Source organism: Vidua chalybeata, chromosome 11 (assembly GCF_026979565.1).
Source record: "Vidua chalybeata isolate OUT-0048 chromosome 11, bVidCha1 merged haplotype, whole genome shotgun sequence".
Taxonomy (NCBI): Eukaryota; Metazoa; Chordata; class Aves; order Passeriformes; family Viduidae; genus Vidua; species Vidua chalybeata.
In genome coordinates, this window is record NC_071540.1 from 1,938,173 (window position 1) to 1,953,397 (window position 15,225).

A 15,225-nucleotide genomic window follows, 5' to 3' on the forward strand; every position below is an offset into this window, starting at 1 on the left:
CTGGAGTGGCAGAGTGTAGCAATGACATGCTTTGGCTTCATACTCCCCTCTAAAAGGGGATTAAGGTATTAAAGTATTAACTATTTTGATTTGGTTTTCTTCTTTTTCTATTGTTACTTCTTAGTTACTTGTAATCTCTCGTCCCGGTTGTTGCGGGGCGGAGGGCGGATTAGGGGTTTTTGTTGCTTTGTTTTGCTCGTCGTGTTGTTTTGGTGATACTTTTGTTGTTTTAAGGGGGTTTTAAATAACTGTACGGTACTTAAGCTCTGGAGTCTGTTCAGACTTGCCCTGTTTTCGCTGACAGCCGGTGAATGAGCTGCGACTGGGCCCTTGCTGGGACCGGGGAACGCGAGGTGGAGGCGATCGGGGCTGTGCCGGTGATCAGGGGCTGTATCGATAAGCAGGGGCTGTATCGATAACCAGGGGCTGTGCCGGTGATGGGGCTGTATCGATAAGCAGGGGCTGTATCGATAACCAGGGGCTGTGCCGATAACCAGGGGCTGTGCCGGTGATGGGGCTGTATCGATAACCAGGGGCTGTGCCGATAACCAGGGGCTGTATCGATAACCAGGGGCTGTGCCGGTGATCAGGGGCTGTGCCGACAACCAGGGGCTGTATCGATAACCAGGGGCTGTGCCGGTGATGGGGCTGTATCGATAACCAGGGGCTGTGCCGATAACCAGGGGCTGTATCGATAACCAGGGGCTGTGCCGGTGATGGGGCTGTATCGATAACCACGGGCTGTGCCGATAACCAGGGGCTGTATCGATAACCAGGGGCTGTGCCGGTGATGGGGCTGTATCGATAACCAGGGGCTGTGCCGATAACCAGGGGCTGTATCGATAACCAGGGGCTGTGCCGGTGATGGGGCTGTATCGATAACCACGGGCTGTGCCGATAACCAGGGGCTGTATCGATAACCAGGGGCTGTGCCGGTGATGGGGCTGTATCGATAACCAGGGGCTGTGCCGATAACCAGGGGCTGTATCGATAACCAGGGGCTGTGCCGATAACCAGGGGCTGTGCCGATAACCAGGGGCTGTATCGATAACCAGGGGCTGTGCCGATAACCAGGGGCTGTGCCGATAACCAGGGGCTGTATCGATAACCAGGGGCTGTGCCGATAACCAGGGGCTGTATCGATAACCAGGGGCTGTGCCGATAACCAGGGGCTGTATCGATAACCAGGGGCTGTGCCGATAACCAGGGGCTGTATCGATAACCAGGGGCTGTGCCGATAACCAGGGGCTGGCTGTATCGATAACCAGGGGCTGTGCCGGTGATGGGGCTGTGCCGATAACCAGGGGCTGTGCCGATAACCAGGGGCTGTATCGATAACCAGGGGCTGTATCGATAACCAGGGGCTGTGCCGATAACCAGGGGCTGGCTGTATCGATAACCAGGGGCTGTGCCGATAACCAGGGGCTGTGCCGATAACCAGGGGCTGTGCCGGCTCTCGGGCTGTGCCGGTGATCAGGGGCTGTGCCGATAACCAGGGGCTGTGCCGATAACCAGGGGCTGTATCGATAACCAGGGGCTGTATCGATAACCAGGGGCTGTGCCGATAACCAGGGGCTTTGCCGATAACCAGGGGCTGGCTGTATCGATAACCAGGGGCTGTGCCGGTAACCAGGGGCTGACTGTATCGATAACCAGGGGCTGTGCCGGCTCTCGGGCTGTATCGATAACCAGGGGCTGTGCCGGCTCTCGGGCTGTATCGATAACCAGGGGCTGTGCCGGCTCTCGGGCTGTGCCGGTAACCAGGGGCTGTGCCGGCTCTCGGGCTGTGTCCGTCTCCTGTTTGCATTTGGCGCTCTGGAGGCGTTCCCTGCAGGTCACACTCGCCGTTCAGCCGCGCTCCGTGCCCTGAGTGTCCTCGCTGGGACCTTTGTCCCCTTCTGTTCCGCATAAAAGCGGAGGGAGTCCCCGGGAGCCCGACCGGGGGTGAAAATGTCTCCTGCGAGCCCGATCGCGTCGCTTTGCGCCTTGTTTTGTAGCGTAGCGCTCCTCGTGTGCGGGGCAGAAGGTGAGCCCCGCGACTCCTTGTTGTCGCTGCTGCCGGGGAAGCCACTGCACCAATTTCCAGTGATTTTTACGAAGGCGGTAAATCTCTTGTGCTTTGGTTACTAATCTGCAAAAATGCCTTCATGATGCAAAAATTACTGATTTGGAAATGATTTAATGAAAATAAAGTTTTCTGCCTTTTTTAAAAAAGTAGAAAGCAGCAACATTTCTGAATTCTCTAAACAAAATATTTTTAAGATCTTGGTGAATGATAAATTTAGGAAACGTTAATGGTTTTGCTGTTTGCTCTGAAATTTGCTCTTGCATGGTGACAAAATCCTGCCCTTCATGGCTCCAGGTGTAACTGGCAGGAGGGTTTGGCAGGGGAAGTCTGTCACTGCGCCAAAGCAAAATGAAAACTAAACAAAATTGTAAGGAATAAATTGAAATGTTCTGAATTAAACAGTCAGTTAAAAATACTTAATGGAAAAGTCTGTGAGATAATTTTGAAGATGCAATTTAATTTATTATTTTTTTATCTTTTGTGTTACTTAGGACAGAGTGGTGCTGAGCCAGAAGTGACAATTGCATTCGGACGGCTCAAAGGAACACAGACAAGCGTGAAGGGCACAGACAAGCTTGTAAACGTTTTCCTTGGAATTCCTTTTGCAAAAGCCCCTCTTGGATCCTTGAGGTTTTCTCCACCTGAACCACCTGAACCCTGGACTGGTGTGAGAGATGCAACTTCTTACCCACCGCTGTGAGAGCAGTTCATTTGTGGCCAGAACCTGCCTGTGCTGGTCAGAGTTGTGTTTATTGGGGTGCCTGCTTCTGCTCAGGAGTTGATATTTGGTGGTGGATACACCGCCAGTACTGGAGTATTTCTAGTACAGGTGTGGAGATGTGCTTTTACAGGCTGCACCTCTCACTGAATATAGATAACACAAAATTCAAGCACCCTGTGGGGATTCAGCCGGGGGCAAAAGAAGTGTGTTTTCTCTACCCTTGTTACCTTGATGTTGTTGCAGGTTTAGTACTAATAATTGTGCTTTTTTTGTTGTTGTTTTTATGGTGAAGCTGTCCTCAAGATCTGTCCCTGTTGAAAACAGCAGAAAAAAACTTTAAAGAAAAGCACCTTGCATTCCAAACTTCTGAGGACTGTTTGTATCTCAGTGTTTACAGCCCTGCTGGCTCAAGCAAGAAGGACAAGTTACCTGTATGTAAACCATCGAACAAGCTTGTGTTTTATAAAGCTTGCAAGTAAAGATTGCTCCAAAGAGAGTTAATTGCTTTTGAAAATGTGATGCTGCACAAGCAGAAATAATATTAGCATGTAAAATTCCAAGACCACCAATCTGAAATTCAGCAGCCATCCTGCTTCAGTGATTTGGTGTTCCTAATTCTCTGACGTTGTTTTCCTTTTTCAAGTGAAATCTGCAAACCAGTGCATAAAGGCGTGTCTCACCCTTTTGTTTCCAAGGTAATGGTGTGGATCCATGGAGGCAATTTTATATTTGGTGGTGCTGCTCGGTATGATGGCTCTGCACTGTCTGCCTACGAGAATGTTGTGGTGGTATTAATTCAGTACAGACTGGGACTCCTTGGATACTTCAAGTAAGAACACCTATTTCACTTTTTACAAAGTACTTGCTGTCATGTTTAAAGCATGGGTAGTTCTGTTTGCCAAATGTGCTGAACTTCTATATCAGCTTCCCACTGTTAGAGTGGTTTAAATGTACAAAATTCACCGACATTAGGACTTCAGAACACCAAGAAATGTCTGTACATTCCATCTGCATGGCCATGTGATTGCAGCCTGCTATCAGATCATAGCTGGGCTTATTTGGTGCTGGACAGGAAATTTTTTTCTGGCCTTTGCTTCCATCCTCTGCTGTGTAAAGCAAAAACTCAGGTAGAGCAAAGGCCAGGGATCTACCTGAGCTGGGGTGAGCAGAGAGTGGAGGGAGTCAGGGGCTGAGGTGACCATGAGGGGCTGTAGGTCACTTTGCACCAAACACAGATTGCTGGGATGGCCTCTGTTGTGCTACTGTCACTGCTGCTGAGGGGTGGCTCTGCTGCTTTCCTTTCAGCACTGGTGACGAGCACGCCCGCGGGAACTGGGCGTACCTGGATCAAGTCGCTGCTCTGCGGTGGGTCCAAGGAAATATTGAGCACTTTGGTGGGGACCCAGCATCTGTCACTCTCTTTGGGATATCTGCAGGATCTTGCTCTGTTTTTGCACATGTAGGTATATAGTAGATAAAAATAAAAGTCTTTAAAAACTTAATTAAAGGAAAATTTCATGCTTAATCTGGTTTTTGACAGTAAGTTTAACAGCACATTGGGCTAAATGTGGAGATTTAGCAAATAAAGATGTGTAATTCCCAACTGAATCCAGGAGTTACTAGACTATAACTAGCATAAAGTTGTGAGGTAAGGATGTTAATGTAGAATAAATAATTTTGTTCTTCCCTTCTTGGCAGGTGTTATCTCCTTTATCTAAGGGTCTCTTTCATAAAGCAATATCAGAGAGTGGAATTCTAATTCCCCCCAGTAAAAATTTACATCTTTCAACAGATCTTGAGGTAAGCTCATCTTTTTTGCATTTTAAAGTCTTTATAGCCTAAAAAAGGCTTTTTCTATGCATAGAAGGATGCTAAATATCTATCTAGGATATATAAAGGATACTGAAGGATAAAGAATGTATAAGGGTATCTAAGGGATACTTCTATGTGATAATTTGTTTAAAAAAGAAAAGGGGAAAATGTCATTGTAAACTGTGCAACAAAGTTGATCCAGTTTATTGTTGCAGCACACCTGTTTAATTTTGGTCTGTTTGGTGTTAGAAATAGATTGGACAGCTGTATGATTGTAACAGCTGTGGGCTGACAAAGGCATTTTCAGTCACACAAATGCCAAGCTAGGCAAATGTCTGTTTTTATATCCACTGTACTCTATACAGTATCTGTGGCATTTATTATGGAAAATTTAACAAGACTCCAGAAGAAGAATTCAGTTTTTTATTGACCTACAGTCTTTTAGGGAGGGCCTTTATGTGAAGTAAATTAGTTAAATATAAAACAACAAAAGTGTCTATAAGTGCCTTTTAATATCTTTTCCTGTGATGGCAGATAGAAATAATGTAAATGTTTCTGAGTTTTCTTTCCTCATTTGGTTTATGCTACAAGCTTGTATTATCTCTACAGCAAAGTTTGAAAAGACAGTGAGTGAGTGGAAATACAGCAAAAAAGAGAAGTACACCAGAATGATTTCACTTTGTGATCAAACTGTAGCATTTCTAGTAAAATAAAATACTCAAAGATCTATCAAGCTCACTTAAATCTGCCACTAACAAGCTATTAACAGCAGCATTTATAATGATTTTATAACAGTGCTTGTCTTTGTTGATAATTTTCAGAAAATTGCCAGTATCTTCAAGTGTGAGACAAGCAGTTCCCTCTCCCTGCTGAACTGCTTGAGGAAGCAGGAAGCAGAGCACATAGTCCTTAAAAGCAAGGTAGGTAACATGGCAACAGAACTTTTTAATGGCTCACTTGCAAAACTTTAGCTCAGCCTCTGATCAGAGTTCATTGATGGTCCGTTCCAAAGTTGATTTTTCTTATCTTTTGTCAAAATACTCCCTAAATGTTGAAGTAATTTCACACGTCAGTTCTTTCTGGAAGTTTGGCAGTCCCACAGAACCTGTGAAGGTGTGAGCAAGGTCTGAGCATCCCTATGCTTTCATGTCAGAACAGCACAGGATCAGGAACCCATTACATTCCTCTACACCTTGACCCAGCCAGGCCTGCATTTTATAGTCCTGTGCCAAACTAAGTTACAGTGGCTGTAGATACTTGAATTTCTTAAAGCCCTTTTTTGCAATTAGGACAATGTGGAGATCTTACATGATTTGAAGGAAAAATTGGAATTACTATTAACAACTAATTTGATCTTTTTTTTCTTTCCTCTCTTCCTTCAGGAAATCTCATTTCTACCCTTAGTTTTGGATGGAGTGTTTCTTCATAAGCCACCTGAAGAGATATTGGCTGGAAAAGAATTCAATGCAGTCCCGTTCATGATAGGAGTCACCAACAATGAATTTGGCTGGAATATTAGATCGGTGATTTAATGTCTATTCTTTATTTTTAGTGTGTTTCTAATGTTTGTGTTAAGTGATAGGACAAGTCTTTGCATTGTTGGAAATACATACAAGGTAAATATTGCTTGCATCATGGCTCTGCAGTGACCCAGAACCACTGGATCACAAGAGGGTGAGAGAGGCTTCATCCTGCAGGTTAAACTGCATGGACACATCAGTTGGAACATCAGTTTTGTAGAGTGTTTTCTACAATTTTAATCCCTTTTCCAGGCAGAGAGAGGAAAAAGAATGCAACAATCAAGGACTTATTACTGAAAGGCAAATAAAGCCAATCCTTTCCCCCACAAAGCTCAGTAGTCAGGGTTGATACACAGTGTGCTTAAAAATGTGCCACTGATCACCTAGACCAGCTTCCCCTTGGTATCATTACCACCCTGCAGAAAGAGCTTTCATTTGAAAATCTCATCTGGGGCAGAGTGAGGGGACAATGCAGGTGTCCAGCCCATTCTCCTTTCTCGTGAGAACTCAATGGGTAACTCTAAAACATGAGAAAATGCTCTCGGAGCACAAAAACTGCAGGAGATGGATTTGTGTCCTCTTCTTTCTTGTCCCTTTCTTTTATTTTGTAAATATTCAGGTTCCTTTGTGTAGTACCAAGCATTTGTTCTGAATCTATGAAGCAACTGTCTCTGGTTGTAAGTCCCAGAAGAACGATGCAAAATGAAATCTGTTTGAATTTATTTTGCAGACAGAAGAGTTGTTTTATGTAATGCTGTAAAAGAGCATTAAAGAGAGGGAGAACATTTTAAAAGAGGAAGAACACTGCATTATCCTTATTTCAAAGGGCTCAAACAATTGGACTAGAGACAGACTGCCAATGACTTTTAAGATCTCCCCCAACAGAATGAACATAAGCCTATGAGACAGAAGCAGCTTTGTGCTTCAATTCTGCTCTCATGTTTTCTAGTCTAACAAGTTGATTTAAGGATAAACTATGTATTAGGAGTGCTTTATGTAGAAACCTTCACCAAGACAACATTTACTTCAATAAATACAAGCTTTTCAAGACAGCTGCTGCATTGTGCTGCACTTCTGCATATGATATGATGCTTTAAAAATAAACACCAGTAGTAAGAATTAATGGAATGATGTAGTTTCAGTGTTTAAAATAATGGAGACATTATTTTAGGTATGCTAATAACTAATGCTAATAACTAATGCTAATAACTAATGGTATAATAAGGTATGCTAATAACTAATGCTAATAACATTGTTGGTTTTTTTTTTCCACTGTACAGACATCAAAAATGACAAGTTTGAGGGAAATAGGAGATAGAAAATCAATTGCCTCAACTGTAGAGGTTTTTCTACCAATGATTGTAAGTACTGCTGCACTAATCTCATTTGAGAAGTGAATTTTCTTTTTCATGTATGGAACAGATTTGGGTCTCACTGCTCGAGTTATAGTGTTACTGAGGGCTGAGGTCATGGTAGGCTTTGGGGATAATCCCAGCAAAGTTGACAGGACCAGGGTGTATGGAATTACACAGAAATAGGATTGAGTCGGGCCTGGGATTTGGGAAAATACTTTTTTCATTCTAGACCTCAAACAATACTTTTGTCTTACATATTTGTGGGATTACTGCAATAGCTTCCCTAATGTTAAGGTTTCTCATGGTTAATCTCCTGCTTAGGGAGTTTCAAGGTGTATTTTTCAGTATGTTTACATTAAATGTAGCTTTTAAAGTAGTTACTTTGCACTTCTAGTTTTGAGGTTCATCTTTCAAGCAGCAAATTCTAACCCTGAAAATTTACACTGTGTTTGGAGATCCCATTGGTTTTGTCCTCTTGTCTAATGGTCCATAAATCTTTCAAGGACTGAGAAAATTTACTTTTGTGATTCCCATCTCTCTTCTGATGAAAACAGAAGCTGAAGATATTGTCAGGAGAAATTGCTGGATCTACACTTATTCCTGTAGAGTTTTAACCCATATAAATTTGGTGCAGATTTCACCTGAGGTGGTTGGTTTGTATGGTATTTTTTCCCTACAAAAAGCATGAATAGGTTTTGTTTCCCATCAACATGGGTGCTGTTCTCGACATTTGTGTCTTTGCAGAATCTCTGAAGTTTAAAAATGGCAATTTTAGCTACTAATTCAGACAGTGGTTGTTCGTCTGTTTGTTTCTTGTCTCTTAGGATTTACCCTCAGATTTTCTGCCCATGATCTTAGATGAATATCTGGGAGACACAGAGGACCCTGCAGAGCTTCGGGATGGATTCCTGGACCTGCTAGGGGACATGGCAATTGTCATGCCAGCCATTAAAGCACTGAATTATCACAGGGGTAAGCTGATCAACAGCAGTGGGGACACTCAAACCTCCTGCTGCAGGCTGGGTCAAATGATGCAGACCTGTCATATGTAGGCAACCCTTCTTGAGATTCCCACTGGGAACATGAGGAATGATACAGGTCTGCAGGGTTGTGTACAGTCCCTTATCTCTGTGCTCATAATCACAAAATATTGAGAGCAGAGCATGATAACACAGGTAAATATTTGCTAACTGAAATATACAGGCTTAAAAATTAAAACATATCAAAGCAACCTTTGTCCTTTGGCCCATGGCTACTTGGGAAGTCAGCAGCTCTGTGGTCTGTAAATTTTCTGGTGTGTAGGTGTAGACAAGCCATGCCATGATACTCAAAAGTGGAAATAAATTGATATTTTGTTTTCTGTACATTATCTTAGGGTGGATCTTCCAATTTTTTGTTTTTGTGCAAGTGCTGAGTTCTTAATTTTGCATTAAAAGTAAAAGTACATATTTGAATGTAACAATTACACTAGAAATGTGCCCAGTAAAAAGCTTATTTTTTAAAGTTGTATTTTGAACAGCTGATGACAGCTGAAGTTTATGTATCTCTCCTGTAACTCCCTATATGTTATGTCTTGCAGAGTCTGGAGCTCCTACATACTTCTTCGAGTTCCAGCACCGGGCCAGTGCATACTGGGATAGCAAACCCGACTATGTGAAGGCTGACCATGGGGATGAAGTTGGTTTTGTCTTTGGGGGGCCATTTCTGGCTGGGGACATCCAGCTCCGCAGTAAGGAACAGACACCATTCACTCATGAATGAGTCCTGTAACCCTGGCATTTTTCTATTCACTGTTTTATTAATTTTCATCAGATTAAGGTGCATATATTGGCAGTGAGACCAAGCCATAACCCTTTCTCCTGGCAGAATTGGTTTTATGCATTTAACCATCTTCTCCATCTTCTCTCCTTCACAGTTTGCTTGGTCTGAAGCACAGTCAGTTCCACATCTTGTCAGCAATTCAGCAAACAGGATATTTGCTAGAAAATTCACTGACATTATCCCAGCACTCTGCATGGATTTGCCAAATGGTTTTGGCTGAAAATGAAATTGAAGGAAAGGTCAATTAAACTTCCAGAGTGCTTGGGAAGAGGAAATCCAGGATCTCTACTTTTCCTGAGGAGTTTAGGCCAGTTTCTCCTCCTCTAAGAAAATCCCATGGGCTGTCAGGCTCCAGAGAATGGGGGACTTGGTTTCTTTTGCAGGAAGTGATTCCAGCTGTGTTCAGAGCAAGGCTTGGAATTCCAGTGTTTCATTTTCTGTGTGAAGATCTAATGGTTAGGTCTGTTTTGCCTCACAATTCAATTAATACTTGAGCATTTATTCAAATGGAATAAGTCCACTGAGGGAGGATTAAGGGTGTACTCCCAAAATTTCCATGGGATTCTGGAAATTCCTTCTGGCAGAATCCCACATTGTTATATTCCCAATGAATCTGCCAATCACTGAACAGTTAAGAAACATGATGCCACTTCCTAAGGAACATTATTCATCCAGCAATGTCTTTTACTTACGTGTGCCTAAGACAGTAATACTCAACATGAAGTATTTTCTTTCCTGTGGAACAGATTAGGAACAGTTCTTATTTTGACAGAGACACAAAAATTCTGCTTATTTTAAGTGAATTCACTATTTTTTTTCTGCTTTTATTTTTGTGATTTGCACTGTAGTTCATAGTCTGGCCAAAGCCAACATAAGTGAAAGTATTTCCTTTTACTTCATTGAACTTTGGAGCTATCCAACTATGTTGCAAAGCCCTTTGTTAACCTGTTACCACCAGAGCCTTTTTCTTTTCCTTTTTTTCGGGTTCTTTGTTTGTTTGTTTGTTTGTTTTTTGGTGTGTGTTTTTTGGTGGTTTTTTGTGTTTTTTTTTTGTTGTTGTTGTTTTTTTGGGTTTTTTTTGGTTGGTTTTTTTTGTTTGTTTGTTTGTTTTTGTTTTTTTTTTTTTTTTACATACCTTTGGCCTAGGAAACACTGAACAACTCTTTTCCTCTTTGCCTGAATTTATCAAGGGCTTTAAGATACCAAACATTTTTCTTAGTGTATTGAGACGCATTTATAATTAAAAACACACAGGAACTGAAATAATTCTCACCTAGTGATACAGTGAGCTTATGTGTAACTGTATTTAAAGAAATGCTCTTGAAGTGCTGAGAAATGGAATGCACCATCTTGTGTGAGAATGAAGAAATCTTTGCCTAGTCATGCTCTGAATAATAGGGAGAATTTCAGTCCCACAAAACTAGAATGGGATCCAGGAAACAAAGCCATGTGGCCCATTCCTGGAGTTGTACTGGGATGCAGGACACATGGGGGTTTTTTGTCCTGCTCTGATTTCCTGGAAGGTTACAGGCACATCACCTTATTTCATTGTTCCCAAATTCCCTGATTTCTGCAGTGGGGTGATGATGCAAGTCATTCACGAGGAGTGCTGAAATCCCCTGATGCTTGCTGTAGTAGTGATGTTGGCCAGTGGTGTGTTTCTGTTGCAATTGCCAAACTGTTACAGCATATTCACACACAGAAATGGTGCTGCTGTAGTAGCAATATCTTGATTTCTGCCACACAGAGTAACAATTCTGTATTTTGTCTTTCAGGTGAAGTTACAGAGGAAGAGAAGACCCTCAGCAGAACTCTAATGAAGTACTGGGCTAACTTTGCTCGAAATGGGTAAGAATCATAAAATTCATGACAGATATTGCTGCTTTGCACTGACTCCATGGGGAATTGGCTGGTTTATTGATTCAGTCTTAACTTGTGTGATTGAATTCCCCTGTGACTGAAAAGGGCACTCACTCTTCTTTCCTCTTGCTTACAGAAATCCTAATGGAGAGGGTCTGGTTGAATGGCCATCTTACAATCTTAATGAAGAATACTTGCAGATAAATCTACAACAAAAGAAAGACAGAAAGTTGAAAGAAAAGAAGGTAGAATTCTGGAAAAAAGTAATCCTTGAAAAGGCAAATAACAAAAGCACGCAAAACAAGAAGTTTAAATTAGAGTTATAGTTTACAGTCTAAACATGCACATAATATGCAAACTATCAGGATATTTTAAAAATTAATTGAAGTATATTTGAGGATAAAATTGCATTTCCCTCACCTTTTCTTCATCGTTGTCATACCTGCAATTATTCACTGTAATAATTCCAGTTTATCCCCATTTGTCAAATACAGCTACCAAATTTCCCCAGTGCTCAGGTTCTTCTGACACTCCCCCATGACTGAAGACAGAATGTAGCAGCAATGTTGCTTTAATAAAGTGAAATCAATGAAGACCCAATTTATGAGTAAGACTCTCTTGATGCCAAGTTTATTGGTGGTACAGAAACTTTGGTGTGGTGTAGATACAGAAATGTCCTCTGTGGAAAGAAGATGAAACTACAGAATGTTCTGCTTTGTCAGTTGGTTTTACAACTGAGACATAGTTCTGACTGTTGTGGTACTTAATCTGTAATAGTAGTGCTGGAATTAAGACTCCTCCCAAATGTTAGAAAAGGGAGAAAGATTCTCCAGTACCCACAATTCTCTGCTTTTGAATTTAGTTGTAGATCCCCTACAAGGATTAACATTTCTGTCTTTTCCTCAGAAAAGGGGAATGCTTCTCTCTGTGCTCCAGGCTGTCCCCTGTGCCACCAGACAGTGCCACTGTCCCTGTTTGCACTGGCTCACAGCCTCACTGCCAGCACTGAGGCTGTCCCAGGGCCACTCCAGGGCCCTCACCTTGGTGCTTGGGCTGCCAAGAACAAGGCTGGGACTCTTCATGGCAGACTTGTCAATCACTTCTCTGCCATGTCTTTGTCTCCTGTACCTGGCTCCTAGGCTGCTCCAGCTATCCCAGACACATTCCTGGTCACACTGGTGCCTCACAGCAGTGATGTAGCTCCACAGATCCTACAGGGCAATGAACATCACCTCCCTTCAGCTCCCCTCTATATCTCTGGAAGAATTTGAAATTGTTCATGGTTAATAATGTCCTACAGCAACTAGCTACCCGTCCCTTCTTTCTAAATTACTTTACTCAAAGGAGTAGGGTGGGATTTTCTACATCTTCTTGCCCAAGTTCTGTTGCCAGGCAGAACTCAGGAGCTGGGCGAGACTGTTTTGGTAAGCAGAACTGCAGTTTTGGTAAGCAGAACTTTCTCCTAAGCATCTGTCCTCACTTCTTTGGTTTACCTCCTTTGTTGTGTGAGAGGAATACAATTTCAAAATAGTCGTGCTAAATCTTCATTGCACAAACCCTTGAAGTGCTGTGTCACTTCCTTTAAAAGGAGATAAATAGGCAGTGTTGTATGGGTGTGCACAGAATACATGCTCCTCTTGTGTATGCAGACAAGTGCAGTTGAATTGACTTCCTAGCACAGGCCAGCACTAAAAATAAATCACAGTGGAAAATGTCAGAAGATCTTACTCATTTCCATGTAGAGAGAAGTACTGTGATGCTCTTGTCTGTTAGAACCCAGGGTGTCCCTCAGACACTCTTGGATGTTCCAGGCCCAGGGCAGAAGCCTCTGAGACCCTGGCATGCAGCCAGAAACCCCTGTGGTCTTGAGTTTGACCCATGGAACAATTTACCAACCTTGCAGGAAGAGCAAGAAATCACAAAAGTTTAGATATTATAATGGAAGTAGTTACAAAGTGAAAGGAAGGATTTTTGAGTGCTGTACAGGGGGGTTTTAGGCCTTGTACAGAGGGGTCTGAGTTTTGTACATGGGGGTCAGAGGTTCTAAGATGGAGGGATTTGGGTGTGCCCTGTCCTCCTTCTTTCTCCTTCCTAACCTCCATGTTCTTGGTGATGTTGGCACTCACAGATTGGTTTAGAGTAGAAAGTCACTGTTCAATATAGGTGATAGGCATTGGGGAAAAACTATAAACATTTAATACGTAATGTGTAATATAAAAGATGGCACCAGCCCCTTGGGCAGGAGAGACGGAGAGAGACGCAGCTGTTAAGATTTTACTGTTAAGTCCTCTCTCTTTAGAGAGTGCCTGAGACTCGAGATCTTTGCAGCTTGTGTAGAGTGGTTCTGCAGCTGGAATTGAACACAGAGAAAACTAAAGACTATCTATGAAACTAATCTTGACACGGCCCAGCCGCAGCTTCTACTGCAAGTTACTGGTGGGTTAGGTGACTATTAGTAAGTTTTAAGTGTAATGTTAATTCTTTTAGTGCTTTGATCTTCACTCGAGTGAAAGAAAGGAACAAGATACAAACATATAAAAGAACAACATGAAGACATTAAAGTCAGTGAAGAAAAAGTTAAGTCTCAGATAAGAGAAAGGAGAAGATGCCTTGATCTTAAGGCTGAAATCCTCTTGTAAGCTATAGAGAAAAAACTCTTTTTTTCCTGTAACACATGAAACTATAGGGAGATGAAAGTGTTCAAGTTAATATCAAGCAAAGACCTCCATGCTAAGATAAGCAGATCTTAAAAGTAACTGTAATCCCATGAGAAGTTTGAACAGAGAAAAAGAAAAAAGTAGCCCTGTGCTTCCAAGAGAAGAAGAAGATCTCTGTTCCCAGGGATAAAGATGATTTTAAAACTAGATAATAAGAACTTTTACCTTTAAACAGTGCATCTTTAAAACAATACCCCATAAGTCAACATAGCCCATCAACAAGCTGTAAAAAGACTTGTAAAAATAGGAAAGTCTTCACAGGGTAGCAGATAGCAGGGTTCCCCAGGTGGCTGCTATTCATGACAAAATTAAGAGCCATGACAGAACTGGTTTTTCCTCTTGTGGAGAAGTCTCCATAACCTTAAAAAGAGAGACATCTCTCCCTAAGTAAACTAAAGAAAAACTATTTTAAAGGTAGTAGACTAACTAGAAATTTTAAGTTTAGTTTCTTTACATTATCAGTAAAAAAGAAAAAGTTGTGAGGGGAGAAGTGTTCTAAAAAGTTTGTTTTGATTCTTACTATTTTTTTTCTTTAGTTACTTTTAATAAAATTTTCTTTATATGCTTTTAAAGTTTTAAACCTGCTTTACCTTTCTCTTAATCCTATCTCACAGCAAGAAGTACCTTAGTAATTAACCACACTCATCAACACATTAGTTAAGAAATCTCAAAAATAAAAAATTCTAAAATTAACAAACCAAAACCATTACACTGAGGTAAGAGTCTCCACATTTGCAAAGCATATAGGCCATGCTTGCAGATCCACCAAAGTATCTTCAGACAAGGCTGTAGGGACCTAAAGTCCCATTTTTTGTTATCTTACTGTGAATAGGATCGGCAGAGTTTGCAGAAACTGGTCAGCACGCATACTGCTTTCAGAATGGCTGCTTCTCAGGCCTGTGGATGGAATAGGGGCTCAGACTTGTTGCAGAGTGGGTACTTGAGAGAAAAGTAGTGAGTAGAATAAAGATTGAAGAGAAAAGCTTGGAAATTAAAATAGCAATGAAGGGGGGAAATAAAAGGAAAGTAAATGGGAAAATATGGAGTCTAGTAAAATCAGCAAAGATCAGGTCATAGAAGATAAATTGGTTTTGGAAATCAAGTTTGTTACAACAAAAGGAGAGAGCAGCAGGTGCTGTACTCTACTGTACTTCTATCTAGTCCTTGGCTTTGCAGCAAAGGACCCCTCCTGTAGCTTGTGGGTCATGAGTGAGCTGAGGCTTGAATGCCCACCAGTGTGGGAGCTGAGCCACAAGGAGGAATTCCTGCAGTTCCACCTTGCATGGAAACAGTTTTCCCTTGCCAGGAACCAAAACAGTCCCAGGTAAGAGGAGACAGTGAGAGAATTCAC

General features: G+C 42.0%; 1 protein-coding gene across 2 annotated transcripts; it reads left to right on the forward strand.

The window, feature by feature from the left end:
- The first annotated feature begins 1,779 nt into the window (after positions 1-1,779).
- On the forward strand, positions 1,780-11,757 carry CES2 (carboxylesterase 2). Of its 2 annotated transcripts, XM_053952709.1 has the most exons (13): positions 1,780-2,026; positions 2,560-2,764; positions 3,082-3,220; positions 3,485-3,618; positions 4,095-4,248; positions 4,488-4,589; positions 5,423-5,521; positions 5,984-6,124; positions 7,402-7,482; positions 8,301-8,448; positions 9,056-9,205; positions 11,073-11,145; positions 11,294-11,757. In XM_053952709.1, the coding sequence occupies exons 1-13, from the start codon at positions 1,951-1,953 to the stop codon at positions 11,481-11,483; spliced, it is 1,692 nt and encodes a 563-aa protein (XP_053808684.1). In that variant the 5' UTR covers positions 1,780-1,950; the 3' UTR covers positions 11,484-11,757. The 2 variants fall into 2 exon arrangements, with proteins under 2 accessions (XP_053808684.1, XP_053808685.1); XM_053952710.1 differs by lacking the exon at positions 1,780-2,026 and having other exon boundaries at positions 2,658-2,804.
- The last annotated feature ends 3,468 nt before the right edge of the window (positions 11,758-15,225 follow it).